Source organism: Rhinolophus hipposideros (genome assembly GCF_964194185.1).
Source record: "Rhinolophus hipposideros genome assembly, chromosome: 6".
Taxonomy (NCBI): Eukaryota; Metazoa; Chordata; class Mammalia; order Chiroptera; family Rhinolophidae; genus Rhinolophus; species Rhinolophus hipposideros.
The window spans coordinates 96,170,568-96,188,657 of NC_138052.1; the positions used below are offsets into that span (position 1 = coordinate 96,170,568).

Below are 18,090 nucleotides of genomic sequence, written 5' to 3' on the forward strand. Positions count from 1 at the left end.
AGAAAGATATGGAAATAATCACACACTTGTCAGAAACAGTCAATTGCAAGGTCTTTAGGAACATGAGAGGGAACTAAACAGACAACAATTTAAAATGAACTGTTTTGTTGAAAATAAGAAGTGTTCCCTCCATCTAAAATGAAATTAAAGAGAAATAAACTGTACATGTGGATGAAATTAAAATCGCGAAAAACAAACTGCGCCCAGCAGTCCCCGAGCCTCTGGATGTCTCGGTTGTGGGCTAAAGTCCCACGCTGAGGTCGAAACTTCAAAAGTGGCCTCAAACTGGCACCTTTCCATAGGGAAAGGCGGCAGTAAATCTTCACCCAGGATCAATTGTTTCTGGTTACTAACGGCTGCTCCAGCCAGAGAGAGCAAACCAGGTCACCTCGGTTAAAGAGCTGCTCTCAAGAGGACTTCTCACCACCACACGCATACAGACTACCTCCCCGGGCTCTGAATTAAACATATTCTCCCCAGGATGGAGAAGATGGTGCTGAAGATATTGCTAATGTGTGCTCTTGGGTTGAACCACTGGACGTGTACAGGTAAGGAACTCAACGACAGGGCCCCTTGCACTAAACCTGTGGAGCTGTCCTGGCTCGTGTGCCTGGTGTCACTGTGTCCCCGTGTGCTTGCATGTCCAGGTTTCCCGGTGTATAGTTATAACCAGTCTGCCCTGAAGGAAGCTCTCAGTGCCTCTGTGGCAAAAGTGAATGCTCAGTCCTTGAGCCCATATCTATTCCGGGCGTTCAGAAGCTCCATAAAAAGAGTAAGTACGCATACCCTCTTCTCCACTCCTCTTTAAACTGCTTCCTGTTCTTTTCTCTTTTGCCAGTTGATTGGGTGCACTTTTTTATTTTTTCAGTGGAAAACGATACTAACTAGTCGTCTCTTTCCTACGGCTTTTGGGCAGAGAAAGGATTTAATTACAATTCTCGTCATGAGGCTCGCAAAGCTCATTTGGAGGCCTGATTCTTCTGCTGTATCCCTCCCTCTGGCCCCATTTCCTGTTTCCAGATGTTACCCTCCACGCGTCCTGCTTCTGTAGCTGAAGTCCCCGGGGTTCCTCTTGAGAGGCCTTATTAAGAACTACCCGTTTATTAGAAATGAGGCTTTTTCAAGTTCAGCAATTCTGCTTCTAATATTTATAGGAAATAAAATCCTGGCTTTTGAGCTAAAGAAATCCACCTTCCTTGGTCGGTTTAGTAATAGCCTGTTTCCTGTTAACTTTGGGAAATGGAGAAAGATGAATTTTCTTGTGCTTCCAACCACTAAATCTGTGATAGACAAAGAAAGAGATACTGAAACATCTTTCAAAGGAAATGAGAAATGTAGACAGCAAGTCACCTCCCCATCCTGGTCCCGAGGTGTTTTCACTGCATATTGGGATTCCTGTGCAATGTGGGGCAGAAATACCCCCCCCCCACACACACACAGTGAGGTTAGGTTAAGAGGAAGTGGGATGTTCTGGAAAGTTACTGGTGCTACAAATGAGAATTTTGTGCAGCCAGGCCACGTGGGACCGGAGTGGCAGCATGGCCAGTAGTCCCTCCCAGAGGCCAGATGGCCACCACTGCTCTCTCTCTCTCTCTCTCCCAACTCACGTCTCCCATCCCGGCTGGGTACCCTCTTAGCTAGCACTTAGCTTGTCCCCTCTGTAACTGAAGAGCACAGGGCTCATGGTTTCTTAGCCCCTTGTCTCCAAATATAACACATTCGTCTTGGCCCTTTTCTTTAGAAAATGACCCAGTGTCCAATTTCCAGAGGCCTAGGAAATTAATTGAATTGTCCCAGGTGTCTTTTCTAATTGGGCTGTAGGTTGTGAAGGCAATGGGCTATGCTTTAGTTAGGTCCCCAGTCCAGAACCAGGCTGTCGTGGCCAGAGTGGAGTCACTTGGCCTGGGCATTGTGGTGAGAGGCAAGCGAGATGTGTGCAGTCAGCTGCTAAGCTGAAGGGTGGCTTCTTTCTGGAAGAGTACTGAGCCAGAATAAAGAACCTTGTTCCTTGCACACCACTGTAGGGGCTTCCGTCTTTTGCATTTCATGAAATCCATTTGTGGTGTGGGGAAATCAATGTCCTTGCAAAGTGTGCAAAATTTAAATTTACTGGTCATTTAGCTAGTGTTCACTGCGGAAGAAAGTGAGTAGTTAATTAAATGAATAAGAATGTGAGGACAGGTCCTGAGAGAGCCAGTTACTGACACCATGGAAATTTGTCCCAACGAGATGAGCCCGGTGAGGCACAGCTACCCAGTGCATATTCCAGCACGTGCGCCATCTTGGTTTTGTAGACCTGAGTGCACACACACACGAGCCTGCAAATAGACACACTTCTGTATGCATGTGTGTGATCTTTCACAGGTTCATAAGTAAGAGATGCCTCTCCACCTAATAAATGCTGCTCTTCTATCTGGAACCTGACTTTTCTTTCCTCTCCCCAGCCTTTTCTGATTATGGGTTACATCCACCCTGCCCCTTCCATAGAAACTTCATTTCTTCTCCCATCAGAAGGAAAAAAATCTCCTCCTTTGATCTCTCCTGGTGATGTTTCTTTCCTCTCAGGAGTGGTTCACGTTTTGCTTTACTGTACATAGTAGTCACACCTTTTATAAACGCACTAAAAATGGCTCCAAATATTGGTATATTCCCTCCATCCTAGGAGAAGTGAGAGATAACTCAGAGGCAGCAAAGTCCTCAGGAGAGAGATGAAGGACGAGATCACTGGCACCGAGGGCACAAACAGTTCTCAAAAGAAGAAACACAAATGATCATGGAACATGTGGGAAAATATTCAACCTCCTTGATAGCCAAACAAATCAGAATTAAAAGAGCATGGTGAAATGGAAAAATAACAAGGTGAAAAAGAAATCACAAACACTGCAGGAGGAACTTGGTAAAATTATATTTGGGAAACAATTTGGAAATATATGTTGAGCATATTTGTAAGCACGTTAAACATTAAAAATAACAAATATTTATAATGTTGGATCTCATAGTTTCACTTCCAGGACTATGTCCAAAGGAAACAGGTAGTTTAGTCATGTTTATATATGTGTAGGAGTTTCAAGGTAGAGTTCAGTGGACTTAGGTGAGGGGTCAGGCCTTTTACTTTATTCCTGAATTTGTTTAATAAATGCAGTGGCTCTCCACCCCACTGCACCCTGGAATCATCTGGGAGCTTGAAATATTCCTGATGTGAAGAGGGATGGTGACTCATTAAATCTCAGTCTCTGGGGTGGGGCTTATATTCTTAAATGTTCTGCTGGTCATTCCACTGTACTGTCAGGGTTAAGAACCACTGGGTTTTACCAATGGACCTGGATCAAATACTCTTGCAGTTGACTTTAATTTACTTACCTCTTAAGCTCCAAGTGTAAAAAAGGATGAGAAGGAATGAGGCAATGACTTCAACGACAAGGGTTTCCTTGCTCCAATGTTGACATTAGGTTCACTCTGTTTTCTCAGGGGACAGAAGTGGAGAAAGGAAAGGACACAGGCCTTGTGCTGGGGACAGGCAGAGAAGAGGATGGACCAGGCTGTGCTTTCATAGAGCACAGATCCTGCCGGGGAGAGAGAGGAAGAGAGAAGGGAGAGGAGGCGAGGGGAGAAGGGGAGGCAGGGTGAAGGGGGTATGCAATCACATAAATAAATTAAGTTACTTTCTGAAACTAGAGGGTCCTGTGGAGAAAACAAAACAGGTTGATGGATGGATGGGTCTGGGCTGCGGCTGGGGCAGCTCTCAGATGAGGTAGAAGTCTATTTGAACTAAAACGCAGTGACAAGAATTACCAGCCATGGGAAGGCCAGCGGGAGGCCATTGAAGGACCCTGAGAGCCTAGTGGAGGGGGGTGAGGTTAGAGAGGTGGGTCTGTGTTGGGACAATGGGTAGCCCTGTGGGGTGGGGAGAGCTTTAAACAGGGAAAGCATTTGACGATCTTTGTGTTTGTGATCCCTCTAGCTGCTGTATGGAGTGGGTGTGACAGGAAGCCGAGACAGTGAGTGCAGGGAGCAGGAGGTGATGAATGGCAGCTGAGCCTGGGGGGGGGGGGGAGCAGGGAGGGGGGCGTGGATGGAATCCGGGACATTGCAGGCAGAGCCACAGAGGCTTTGGGGTTCTCTGTGTCTGTGCCCACTTCTCTCCATTTCTACCTTTCATGTTCTTTGAAGTTCTTGCTTTTTGGCTTTCTAAATTATTCTTAGCCAGCTGTAGCTAATCTGATCTTTACTTTTTACCCAACAATAAGGGATTAGTTTGCAAAACCTAAATGGCTTCACCAGAGAAACAGAACCAATAGAATGCATATTCTATGAATATATATATATATATATATATATATTATATATATATATAATATATATGTAAAATGTACACACATTTTAAGAAAGTAAAAAAACCATTATAATACTCAATATATACCAACAACTAAAGGTGAATACAAGTCACGTTTGACTTCTGCAATTACAAGAGGTGCTCAAAGTGGTTACCATCAGCGTCCAGACACTTCTGATTATGGCAAACTACTAACTGAGCAACGTTGACCAAAGTGTCCACTTGTATACATTTTTTGGATACAGCAGATATGTGTGTGTGTGTGTGTGTGTGTGTGTGTGTGTGTGTGTATATATATATATGTATATACATATGTATATATGTATATATATACACACATATATATACTTTTAAAAGTATATATATATATATATATATATATATATATATATATATGTATGTACATTTTTCAAACAACAGAGAGAGAGAGAGAGAGAGAGAGATTTGGCAGGCCAAAAGCCTGGAGGCCCAGGGAAGAATTGCATTCTAAGTCCCAAAGCTCATCTCCTGGCAGAATTTCTTCTTGTTTGAGGGAGGTTACCTTTTGTTCTATTGAAGCTTTCAACTGATTAGATGAGGCCCACCCAAATTTTGGAGGGAAACCTGCTTTAACTCAAAATTCACCCATTTAAATATTAATCTCATCCAGAAATACAGCTTCACAGAAACATCCAGAATAATGTTTGACTAAATGTGTGGGCACTGTGGCCCAGCCAAGGTGACAGACACATAAAATTACCATCCCCAAAAAGAATTGTTATGGATCTTTTATTGATGTATATTTTTATTTCTTCTTGAAATAAAAAAACCAAAATATGCTCATTATAAAAAGACAGAAAGTACAACAAGAAAGTGAAAACTAAAAGTGATATCCATCATCCATTCCTCTGAGATACTCACTATGAAAATCCCGTGGGAGAATATTTTGGGGGCTCTTTTTCTCTTCATACATGGGTATAAAAGATATATTTTAAGGAAAACAGGACCATACTATAAAGTACTGCAACTTGTTTTAACAGCAAGACTGGGTTTTGAATTTTCTCCAGTTGATTCCTTTTCGTTGAGCATTTAGGTTGTCCTATTTTTTTCAAACAACAGAGCGGAGATTTACTGGCTGGACGTGTGTCCAAACGAAAAAGCAAAACTCTTAGACTTTTCTCTCTATGCTAGAAAGAGTGTTTGAAAGTGCTTAAAGATGCAAACAAACTTGCAAAATCATCTCACATTTCGATAAAATTATCTGTACTCCAAAGCCTAGTTTCATTTTTTTAAAGTAAGTTTTTGTGTTGCTCGTTTGCTTTCATCAAACTTCTTTAAGGGAAATTTCTGAAGCATGATGGAGGGTGGAGAGCTGAACAATGCACTCTTACTGATGGAAGAAGTTTTTATTTTTAAATGAGATTCAGATTTAATTGTCAATATTCTAAAATTATAAATAAATGCAGTAGTAAATAATGGCGAGATTGTTTTTAGCTCTACTTGTTAGAAAACTCTACTTGTCCTGTGTCCTCACTCCTCGTCTTGAGTTAGAAGGAGACATGAAGACCCCCATTTTGAACTTGGAGTTGGCCACTTCCAAAATAACATTTTTTTACCTGTGCCCATTATTGGCACCCATACGTGGTCTGTGCTTTCCCAGACAGAGTTGTCACCACTTCTCTCCTCACTGGGTACGAGGTTGAATGTGTTGCTGACTCAAATTTGCCACAAGGTGGGCTAAGGAACTAGAGGGAAGAGATTTTTGTAGCCTGAGGCTGTTGTTGGGTACTGGACCATGGTGAGCTCCTACCTGGTCTCCCTGCTGCCATTTTGTTCCTGCCCCCATGTGTGCTGGCAGCAGCCATGGTGATTCAGATCTTATCTCTTAAACCCTCTGCTAACTTCTCTTTGCAGTGAGAATGAGCTCTACACACCTCCCCGTGGGCTACAAGACCATAAGTCATGTGACACACCCCATCTCTCCAACATCGCGTATGGTTCTCCTCTTGCTCCAGCCACTGCAGCCATATTTGCTCTGACCCAGGACATGGGCTCTGCTTTTCCTTTCATGATGAGCTCCTTCCTATCCTTTTCGTCTCAGCTGAAATAGCCCTTTCTCAGTAGGATTTCTCTGGCCCTGTCTCTAACATAGCCACTCCCTCCCTGCCATACCCATTATCATATTGCTTTTCTTCATAGCACCATAACCATCCGGAATAATGTTGTTTAGTTTTCCTTCCTGTGTTAGCTGTGTGGCGCCCCCACTGGACTCTAAGCTGCATGGAGTCTTCCCTACTCTGCTTTTGGTGCTGGACACACATTAGGCACTCAGCGAGTCACGTGACTTCCATGTCATCAGAACTTCATAGATTCATCAGGAATTTTGGAAGTTTCCCTAAACATCCCATTCTTGGTGGAAAGGACTAGAAAATAGAGTCAACTCATTCATGAATCAGAACTGATCAAGCAGGAAGAGAAGCTGGGTAACACTGTACAGCAGAGATGTACTTGTCATTGAATTTCTTACTATGTCAGGAGTTAAGAAATTCTGGAGCATTCTTTTAGGAAAATGATACTTCAAAGTATATAGAGTTGATTCTCATTATTCGCGGCAGTCTTGTTCTATAAAGTCACTGCAAACACTGAATTCGTGAATATTGAACCACTGCTCCTGGGGGAAATACAGAGTGCGGTTCCTATAAGTCTCTGGTCACAATATTTTTGTCAACTGATCAATACACGACCTTGTTTATGTGTGTTTCTGTTGAAAGACACCTTATTTGACAATACGTTGATTCCTTAATGTTGCACTCACAGCCTGCAGTGCTGTAACTCACGCCTGAGCAAGGCTCATCTAACACACATATTTACTCCACGAGGCACATCACAGCCGACCGGCACTCAGGGACACTAGACAGCCCTTTAGCATGACACTCCGGGGCCACGTTAAACAGAAAACCACAGCACAAAAAGCGAAAAATGTTGCACAAAAGAGACCATGAAAAGGACACTGGACCCCAGGATGGGAGCTGAAACAAGAAGGCTGAGTGTCACCTGGTTTGATCTCAGTTGGGAACCTTTGCATTGGGTGACTCAAGGTTTTTGCCACTCTGTGCACAGTCGTGAATGACTGCAGAAGGACCCCAACTAGTGAAATTTGGGGTTACAAATAAATTTCAGTGAGTAGGCAAATTAGCAAGTATGGAACCTGTGAGTAATGAGGCTCAATTGTAAATGTAAGCTATTAGACGCAGCACTTCCCTTGGAGGTAGGACAGTGAAGTTCTGGTTCCATTTTCTCCCTAAAGTAGTGCATGCCTTTGGTAAAATTTGCTCTGGTCTTCAAAATGAGGGCATAGAACTAGGTGGTGGCTGAGACGATTGATGGCTTTAACAGTGGATGGTTCTGAACATTTTGTCGTTGTGTAGGGAGAAACATTTCTAGCATTGTGAGCTTCAGAAACACATCAATGACAAACTGATGCTTTGTATTTGTCAAGGTCAATATCCTGGAAGAGGAGAGCGTGAGCATGGATATACAATTCAGCATTCGGGAGACGACCTGCAGGAGGGATTCTGGGGAAGATCCTGCTACCTGTGACTTCCAAAGGGGCTACTATGTGGTAAGTGTGGTGGGAAAGGCCAGAACTAACGTGAGGAAGTGCCTCTCTTCTCCCATGACCTGAAGCTATTTCAAAGTCACACTGAGAGCTTGGCCACTGACCACCCTGGGAGGCACTAACTGTGTCCACCTGTGGGTGGGGGCAGTGTTGCCCAGTGGTTGCGGATTTGAGCTCTGGCGTCCGTGGTCCTGAATGACCCTGGCAAATTATTTAACCCCTGTTACCCAAGTTCCTGCTCTTTAAAATGGGAATAATGATGGTTCCAGGCAAAGTGAATGCAAAGAGGCCAACACCAAAGGAAAATCCCAGAGACGTTCTGAATTCTACTTGAAATCAATGTAGAACACCAACTGTGAGAGTCGTGTTGTTTTGTGGTTGGCTGTTGCATAGTATCTGTGTCCCTCACTAGCTTGGGCTCTGTCGGGGTCAGGACCACGGTGTGTTTAGTTTTGTATCCCCAGTGACCAGAACACGGTCCAACACTGGTCTAGTCCCCTGGGCAACACCCTCCCCTCAATGTTCACTTTCCAAGTTGTTCAGGTTCAGATGTACGAGTTCTCGAGGGTTTTTTACACTATCAACTTGATTATGTCAGGGTTGCTTCACAATGATGTAAGTTCTGAAAAAGAAGTCTTTGTTTTGTTATTTGTTTCATGAGCCTTTTCGCCGTGACTCTGTTTTACAGAGGACCCAAACTTGAGGGTGACAGCCTCTGTTTCTAATGAAATCTGAGGCCAAAGGAGAGGAAAGCAGAGACCTTTAGGTATTTCCTGTTTCTTTTTGTTCGAATGGGAAAGGATTCAGGGCAGCTCACTCAGGGCTCGTGAAGGAAATATGTGCTTTTTCCCGGGGACTTGTCATGGATCGAATGCCCAGGAGATATTTAAATATTTCATTTGTTTCTGCTTAGGTCTTGAGAAATTTTCATTTTGGAAAAACGAAATGCCTCTCTCTATGAATCTTGCCTTTCTGTTTGCATCATTTTGCCAAATCCTACCATATTGCCTGATTTGTTAGACAGGTTCTAACCCTTCTATGAGCTGCGGGAGATACAAACCCATTGTTTTGCGTTTTCCAGCCGACAGCCGTTTGCAGAAGCACCGTCCAGGTGTCTGCCGAGCAGGTGCAGGACGCATGGGTTCACTGCCGCTGGTCCACCAGCTCCGAGTCCAGCAGCAGCGAAGAGGTATGACCAGGGGCTTCGTGTTCTCCGGGACGGCACTTCTTAGGGTCTGTGACAAGCACACTGGTGTGACAGAGTAGCTGGAATATCACCCAGCTGTGAGGAAGCATAGCTCTGCTTCCTCATTTTGGATCTTCCCTTTTATACCTACAATCTCATGTTCCATATCCCTTACTACCTCTACCCTGTTTCTTCTCTCTCTTTTTCTCTATCCCTTCCCCGGCCCTGATTTGGGAAACAGCTTCAAGTAACAATTAGCACATTTTTAAAGTTTTAGATCTAAGTATGCAGCTCAGTAGCACTGAGGTTTAGGGGAACAGAGAGGGACATTTTTGTTGGACCCATGTTCAAAACTATTGACCAGCTCCACCATCTAGCACAGAATACCTAACCGTTATCATCTGTAGTTTCTTCATCTGTTAAACGCCAGGAATAAAGACTACCTGACAGGTTGTTGAGAGAACCAAGAGAGTCGGTACACACGAAGGATGGGGCCTCATGTCTGGTGCCTAACAGATGCCCCATGACATGTCCTTTTACCCTCAGTTGCATTGAAATTGAGTTGCAACACTACTGTACAATGAATAATGTATCCATTTCTGCCTGCAAATGACATTGCATTTGTCTGTGGTCCTGAATGACCCTGTTTGTGGACTGCTTTCCAAAGCAGAACACATGGCTCATGAGGGCAGGAATGTCTCCTTTTGTCAATCTAGGATGATGTTTGATTCAGGCCAGGTGCCCAGGAAGTACTTGTTGAGGAAGAAATGGTCAGGAATATGACAGAAGGAGGAAGCCTCTTGACTTGAAGAATGAAAACCTAACTGTTACAGTATTTGTTTATTCATAATGGGATAATATTCTTGACAGGTATTTGAACAACGTTTTCCCCATTATACAGCTATATTTCTCCAATGATATCTTTCTCTACTCTTATTTTTACTGTTTTTCAAGATTTAAGTCTGTAGTGAATATTGCATTAAAAGAATATACAATTTCGGCTTCAAAAATTATACACAAAAGTTAATATTCCCATATTATTAACATACCCACACTTTAAGTGTTTTGTGTGGAAGCCCACGTTTTTATTTATTTATTTATTTGTTTGTTTGTTTATTTATTTATTTTAAACGTATTTTTCTTTTTTTTTAAATTAATTTATTTATTTATTAGTTTCAGGTGTACAAAACAAGGTAATACTTAGACGTTCATCATTTATATCCCTCATACTGTGAACCCCCCTCCCCTCATCCACTATCCCTCCGACCTCACACTGAACCATCACATTATATATATAAAATTATAGTTGGCATTCATTAATGTTTAGCTTCTGATGTACAATGCCATGATCAGGTATCCACAGTATCCCTGAAGTGGTCTCCCAAATAGGACGCATGTCCATCGGATACCCAACAAAATCTTTACAACATTATAGAATACCTTCCCCAAATTAATTTTCAAAAAATAAACAACCCTGAAGCCATCTTGTGGTTACCAGCTGCTTCCAAATCCCTTCACCTTTCCCCTTATCCCCAACCCCCTCCCACACACCCATCTAACCACTCTCGGTTTTTTCTCTGCGTCCCCAAAACTGTCTCTGATTAGTTCATTCACATAGTCTTTTCTTTAGATTCCATATATAAGTGAGATCATATGGTACTTGTCTTTCTCTTTCTGACTTATTTCACTTAACATAATGTTCTCTAGATCCATCCATGTTAAACGTATTTTTCAATTACAGTTGACCTACAATGTTATGCCAGTTTCAAGTGTGCATCACGGTGACTAGACATTTACGTACCTTATGAAGTGGTCACTCTGGAAAGCCTAGTGTCATGGAAGCCCATTTGAGAATTAGGAAGTAATGAAAATAATGACTCGGACACTCTTATCATAGGGGATGGTGGTGTTATTGGTGCAAGGAGAAATTTGCACAGGTTATTAGGGCCTTCTCCACGCAAAGTTTGTGTTTACAAAGTTAAGCGTAAGTTATTGCTTGATCTTGTTCCCACTGGCAACTTTTGAGGATCCAACCCCAGGTAGTTTCTGGGGGTGATTTCCCCAAGGATCCCATTTTCTTGGTGCTAGGGCAAATACCAAGAGCCTCCTTTTCTAGACTCCATTAAAATATCTAGAAATTCAGATATGTTGCATAGCTAACACACTCACACGCCCACTGCCAAGCTAGCCCAGAAATGTCCAGGACCAAGCATTTTGTTGCTATTGATTTTGTGGTTTATATGGGAAAAATTAGAGATAGTGAAGACATGCATAGTTCTGGTCCTGTGGAGTTTATAGATGAGTCTGAGTGCTGTCCCTTAAGCGGGGGTTACCAGGCGAGCATGTGGGAGCATGTAAGAGAAGAGAGAGCTTCCCAGGGAAACTGACATTCAACTGGAGAAGTGGAGGGTAGGAGGATGTCACGACAGAGGGGACGGGTAGAAGGGGTGGAGGAAAAGAAACTCCAAGCACAGGAGACATCATGAGGGAGTTCCCTGAAGTGGGAGAGAAGCGGGTGGCTTGAAATGGACAGAAATCCATTATGACTGGGATAAACATGATACAGGGAGAGAGAGGGGTAGGGGTGGGCTGGAGAGGCTGGCAGCCAGGTCACGAGAGCCTCATTGGTCACATCAATGATCGCTGGTTGATCCTAATGGTAATGTGGCGATTGAAGGCCTATCAGTAGGGCCTGGACAGAATGGAAAAGAGTAGACGTGAACTAGCTAAGAGCAGATGGGGTGCTAGGAGGTTGGCAGGACATGTGAGAGAGAATGGGCCTGGGAGTTAGGAGTGAATGTTGAGAGAAATGGACTCTAGTTCATTCTATGACCTTTAACACAATTGGAATTAATTTAATAAATGTTTCACTAAATTTCTCTTTCATGTCTGTTTTGGGACGTTAACTCTGTTTGGGCAACCCACAAATCTGTTGCAACTTTCTAATTGCATAGTGGACACCACACACGGTTCTTCCAATCCCAAATTTTTAAAGAAGATTCTGACATTAAGTTAAGTTAGCCCCTGAAACAAATCAGATTTTAACATAAACTCTCCTAGTTGCTTTTTCTCAATGCTTAGGAGATTGTAGAGCATTATGAGCAAATTTTTTAAAAAAGAATTCCTTAAATTAAAGAATTCTGCAATTCAAAAGAAAGAGAAGAAAACAGATGGACACTTAAAGTAATTCCTGGAAACTCTGAAATAGATTACTTACAGGAAACAGAAAAAAAAATTAGAAAACAGCTGTTAACCATTTTCAGTGAAATAAGTGGTGATACTACAAACATGAAACACAATAAACTAGGATGAATTTAGACATAGAACAAATTGTTGGAAGTAGAAAATAGAAGGTGGAAAGATGAAAAGAAAAAATCCCAGCGTTATGAAAAAATAAAGATCACTTGAAAAGCATGTAGACTATAGAAGAATTTCCAGGAAAAAAAAAATAATGTAAAGAAAGATGTAAGAATGTAATGTAAAGAAAGAGGAAAGATGGAGATAAGACTGAAAATTCAAATTATGATGAATAAGGACTTACATTAAATGGAAAAATCTCTGGTAAGGGTATCATGAGAGAAACTCTCTTGAGTATAAGAAATTTAGATTTTCCACCGCATAATTTTAAAAAGTATAAAAGCTGTAAAGAAATTTGAGAAAACAAATTTCTAAATTTGCTGGTCGTCTCCTCTCTTTAACTGAATAGATATGTGAATTATGGGTAGTTTGATTTCTTCTTCATTTTGAAGGAGGAGTCTGTAGAGGGTAAACAGTTCCTATGTGGTGCATAAGCCAGCACGTGATACCACAGTAGCCACCAAAAGAATGCAATGCTAACACTTGAAGGTCAGTGACGAAACTTGACTTTAGACAAATCCTTCCGGTTTGGAGTGGATGGGATGAGGTTTAGCTAGGTTTTCAGCCAGGAGACCCAAAGGAGTTCATAAGGGAGAAAGTGAGGAAGAATAACTGAACAGAAATTCTGAGCTCGGGGGAGGAGAGGTGACAGGTATTTCTTTTATTTCCTGTCTTCCATTTCAAGAGACAGCCATTCAACTAGAGGGAGCCTAAGCCAAAATGGGATAATTCCTTGGATCACATTCCCAGAAAGAAAAGGGGGAGTTGGCCTCATGGACAACTCGATTTAGGGACCTTCAACACCCTCTGTGTCACAGTCATTTTCCCCTTCTCTCTCTCCTTTGCCCTCTCCCTCCTCCTCCCCCGCCTCTCCCTCTCCCACACTCCCACCTCCACACACGCGTTTGTTGCAGATGATCTTTCTTCTTATAACAGAAAGTAAAGCTACGAGCTACCCCAGATTCGTGTTCTCTAAACTTAGGACGAAAAGAGAGCATTTCTCTCTAGTTCCAGCTGCAGATTCGTCTTGACATTACTTTCATTGGCTTGGCTTAGTCATGTGTCCCTATTTAAAAGAGAAAAATAATGCTTTTATTGAGATATAATTCATATCACATATAATTTACCCTTTTAATGTATATAGTTCAGTGGTCTTAGTACAGTCATAAGGTTGTACAACCATCACCACTCTCTAAATCCAGAATATTTTCATCACCTCCAAAAGAAACCTCATGTCCATTAGCAGTCATTCTCTACTCCCCATTCCTCTCAGCTCCTGGCAATCACTAATCTGCTTTTGTGTCTACAGATTTGCCTATTCTTGACAAATGGAATCATATATTATGTGTTCTTTAGTGGTTGGCTTCCTTTATTCAGAATCATCCTTTGGAGGGCTGTTCCTGTTGTAGCATGTGTCAGTATTTCATTCTTTCATATTGTTTAATAATAATCAGTTGCATGGATATACCGCATTTGATTTATCCACTTATTAGTTGATCGACCGACACTTGGGTTATTTCCCCTGTAGGGGTATTGTAAGTAATGATGCTATGGGCATTCATGTGTTGTAAGTTTTTGTGTAGACTTGTATTTTTTATGTAATCTCTCACCTAACTGAACACATATGGGAACTTCACAGAGAGAAAACTCCAAATTTGACCTAAACACAGTCTATTTGCGAGTCCATATAACACGCTTCCATCTTTTGGGTCCACAGCATTTGGGAGTGATTCTGAATCTAGTGAAAAGCGAGTTTGTCAATTTAAGCTTCATGTAAGTTGCTTTTCACTACATGCTTTGTTAGACATACATGCTTGATACCATGAAAAGTTATTTAATATAATATACTGCCTTATTTCAATAAAAATGAATTATATGATACATCAGGGTCCACCAGACAATATTTGCATTTTACAGTGTCTTTCCTTTTTCTCTTTTTCATGTGCTGATACTTATTGATGCCTAAATTTATGTAGATGATTTTTGGGGATATACTGGGATCTTCTACATGGAGAAACAATTACCGACTTGGTAAGTCGAGATCTATCCTTCTCAATATTCTTTTTTTCTTGAAACAACTTCTTATTGAAGCTTTCTGTTAGTGAGTTATTTAAAACTAGAGATATCTATACATAACCTTTGAACAATTACAGTAATTACAGGAAAAGAACATTTTCTTTTATTCTTGTTCCTTTCTTGACACCAGGCAATAGTGATACAATTTTTCATTTAGGTATCCGTTTATATTTACACAGAGTTTTTCATATATGATTTCATTGGATGGCCCAACATCTCTGTCAAATAGGCAGGGTAGATATTGGTTTTCACCTAAAGAGAGTTTCTAAACTTGAACTTGTTTGCTCCCTCTAGGATGCATGGCCCAAGTTATAAGGCCCAGGTATGCAATAATGTATTGGGAGGATCAGAACTAAACATCATCTGATTGGCTGGGCCTGAATTTGTCAATCCTCCAGCCATGTGGTGCTGCTCAAATCCTAGAGCTAGCCATCTCTTTATGAGTCTTAGTTGGGGGAGGGAGGGCTCTCCTTTCTTTTCGTCTTGTGTTACCTCTCATTTGAAGTGGGAATGGTTAGTGTTCTGTGGCTTAGGAGCCATTTTTCCGTTCCCGAGGCTTTTCCCCATTGGTGCTGACGGTGGTTAAACTCTGGTGATATCCCACTGCTACCTTGCTTAAGAGGCGTATATGGGGCATCAATGATAAAATCACAGAACATTCCGGAAGTGGACAGTGGTACTTTGCCTTATGACTGTTATTATATCACAGGTCTCATTCCTGACAAACCCAGAAGTGAACAATTTCATGAACAGCCACTTGGTAAGTGGTCCTATTTTCTTCCTTAGTACACCAACAGACCCTATTCTCATCAAGCCAGACTCTGTTGAAGCCATTTCATAGGAGATAAACCCCTGAAATACAAAATATTTTAAGTGAAAAATGAAAAGATAGTACATACTGCATAACCCTGCTTTGCAAATCACTGAAAAGGTAACCCTGAGGCATTACAACTCACTTAGAAGTTGCCAGAAGTCGAAATATCGAACCTGGCTTAGGAAATTGGCATTGCCCTCTTCTCCTGGCCCACTTTGGGGTGTTATCTGAATGGCCACCCTTTGGATCTCCTCTGTGCCCTCCACCTTCAACTGCACTTGGTGGGTAAGCAGGTAAAAGTAACAGTTACTTAGTTTCTCCGTTTTACAGATCACTTTTCTCATTCAGTCTTCTTGGTAGTTCTATAAACCAGGTGTGTCATCTGCTCAGCAGAAGTGGTAAAAAATTTTACCAGTGAGTGGTAACTCATGGCGTGAGTTGTGTACGCCAAATACTTGTTTTGTACTAATTGCCTGACGCAATGTTCTCCTTCCACCATCACGGCCGTCCTGTGAGCCTACACTGACGCTCCCCATTGTGTGGAGGAGCAAACTGTGGCTTAGTGAGTTTCTGTAACTCGTCCCAGGCTACGGCCAACGCAGGACTTTGATCCAGCTGGTGAGTGGCAGAGAAGGGGCTTGGATTTAGATCGGTCAGGCTCTAAAGGCTCTGTGTTTTCTATGCTGCTTTCCAGAAGAATTGTGAAATTCACCCTATGTTCAGAGTTCTCCATTAAAATGAATGACACAGGTTAATATCTCATTGAGTTCTGATCCTCCTTAGGCGTACTCCAATTTATTTGAAGTGCTGGGTGTACAATCTGAGGCTTGATTTAAAAAACAAACAAACAAACAAACAAACAAAAAAAGCTTAAGTTTTAGACCTCCTCCAAATTGTCACTTTGGAAGGATACACAGTTATTCCAACAGTGTGACCACTGCTGAAAACATTTTTTTTGAACAATTCTTTTGGAATTGCCTCCAGAATCTATGGCCCATTCATTTGAATCTCTGTAGTAGGGGAAAATATTTGCCATTGCATTTGATTTTGAAAATAGCAAGATTAATAACCAACTTAGGTGCATTAGTTACCTATTGCTGTGCCAAATTACCCAAATCTTAGCAGCCTCCAGCCACAAATGATCATTATCTCACAGTTTCTGAGGGTCAGGAACCCAGAAGCAGTGTAGCTGGCTCAGGGTCTCTAACAAGGTTGCAGACAAGATGTTGGCTGGGGCTGTAATGTCATCTGAAGGCTTGCCTGGGGCCGAGGGATTCACTTCCAAGGTTACTCACATGGTTGTTGGCAGACCCAGTTCTTCATGGGCTGCTGGACTGAGTGCTTCAGTCTCTCACCATACGGGCCTCTCCACAGGGCTGTCAGAATGTCCTCAAAACATGACAGCTGGCTTCTCCCAGAGAAAATGATGAGAGAGAGAGAGAGAGAGAGAGAGAGAGAGAGAGAGAGAGAGAGAGAGAGAGAGAGAGACCAGAGCATCCAAGATGGAAGGTGTGCTCTTTTATTACCTAAGTTTGGAAGTGATATACCATCACTTCTGCATATTTTATTGACCACACAGACCAAGCCTGGTTCTGAGATGTGAGAAGGGAAAACCTGAGAGTGTGAATACTAGGGTAGGAGCTCATCGTGGAGGTTGGCTATCACATTGGGAAAATGCCGTATAAATTCAGGTGACTAATCCTTTTTATTTGCCTCACAAGGTGAAGCCAGAGCCAGATTCTAAAACCATTCTGAGCCTTGAGGGCATCACTGGCACGGAGGTGCAGCTATCTCCAAGACTGCTTTGAACCTGACAATTTAATTCAATTCAACAAATCTGGGTGACAGCCCAGGGCAGACCCACAGAGGACTGAGAGATAAATGCGACAGTCGCAGCCCTTGAGGGCTCGCAATAGTGGCTGAGATAGGTCACATGTGGTAACCGAGTGGGTTCGGCTATGACTCCACGCAGGAGAGCATAGGGGATGTTTGACAAGGAGGATGAAGTTATGTTCACGAGGGTTCTTGTGACAGTGTGGGTTCTGGTTACACGAATCACAATCATCCTCATTAATTAATAGTCGTGTAGTCCACGTTGTCTCAGATCTTGATGAGAATGACAGAGCCTCCACATTCCTTTTCTATCTTTAGAGACCATGACAAGGGTTTTTGGTCCTGGAAGGAGACGGTACCCAGTGCCATGGCACAGAGCGAGGATAACGACTGGCTTTGAGTAACAGCCTTCAGGTAAGAAGACACAGGTAAAAACGTGTGTGTTTAGAAACAGGTGCTGCTTGCAGTGAAAGCCTTCAAACCGCTGCTCCCCCACCTTCAAACGTCCACACGAGGCCCTGCAGCTGCCATCCTGTCTTTCCACCTTCTCTTCTCTCCTGCCACATACTGCTCCTCGATTGTCTCTTCATTCTTGCATCCTCAATCTTTCTCCCATGGCTTTTGTATTTGTTGCCACTGGGGTGATCAAGTTTCTCCACTTTAAGAACCAACAAACAACAAATGACAAAGAGGAGAGCCTCTACCTTGGGTGCAGTCTCCCATCCCAGCAGCTGCCTCCCCCCCCTCCTTCTCTGCTCAGCTTCTTGACTCAGTTGTGGCCCCCGGCTCCCGCTCCTTCTCACCCCCTCCCCCGTTCACTTTTCTGCTTTTTGCAGACTGGATTTTAATCCTTCAGATCTATGAAATCTGACTTGCCTTCTTTTCTGGATCAA

The 18,090-nt window shown here is 42.5% G+C and overlaps 1 protein-coding gene across 1 annotated transcript; it reads left to right on the forward strand.

Annotated features, from left to right (window-relative positions):
• The first annotated feature begins 403 nt into the window (after nucleotides 1-403).
• SPP2 (secreted phosphoprotein 2) lies at nucleotides 404-17,611 on the forward strand. Its single transcript, XM_081051747.1, has 7 exons — nucleotides 404-548; nucleotides 648-772; nucleotides 7,812-7,934; nucleotides 9,013-9,120; nucleotides 14,451-14,505; nucleotides 15,260-15,310; nucleotides 17,516-17,611. The coding sequence occupies exons 1-7, from the start codon at nucleotides 482-484 to the stop codon at nucleotides 17,599-17,601; spliced, it is 615 nt and encodes a 204-aa protein (XP_080907873.1). The 5' UTR covers nucleotides 404-481; the 3' UTR covers nucleotides 17,602-17,611.
• Nucleotides 17,612-18,090: the final 479 nt, after the last annotated feature.

What these genes read in the sequence shown, in the direction of transcription:
- SPP2 (XM_081051747.1), top strand. Translation starts at nt 482, where the DNA reads ATGGAGAAGATGGTGCTGAAGATATTGCTAATGTGTGCTCTTGGGTTG. An exon ending in TCCAAAGGGGCTACTATGTG is followed by an intron (nt 7,935 to 9,012) that starts GTAAGTGTGGTG and finishes TGCGTTTTCCAG; the next exon opens with CCGACAGCCGTTTGCAGAAG. An exon ending in AGTCCAGCAGCAGCGAAGAG is followed by an intron (nt 9,121 to 14,450) that starts GTATGACCAGGG and finishes AAATTTATGTAG; the next exon opens with ATGATTTTTGGGGATATACT.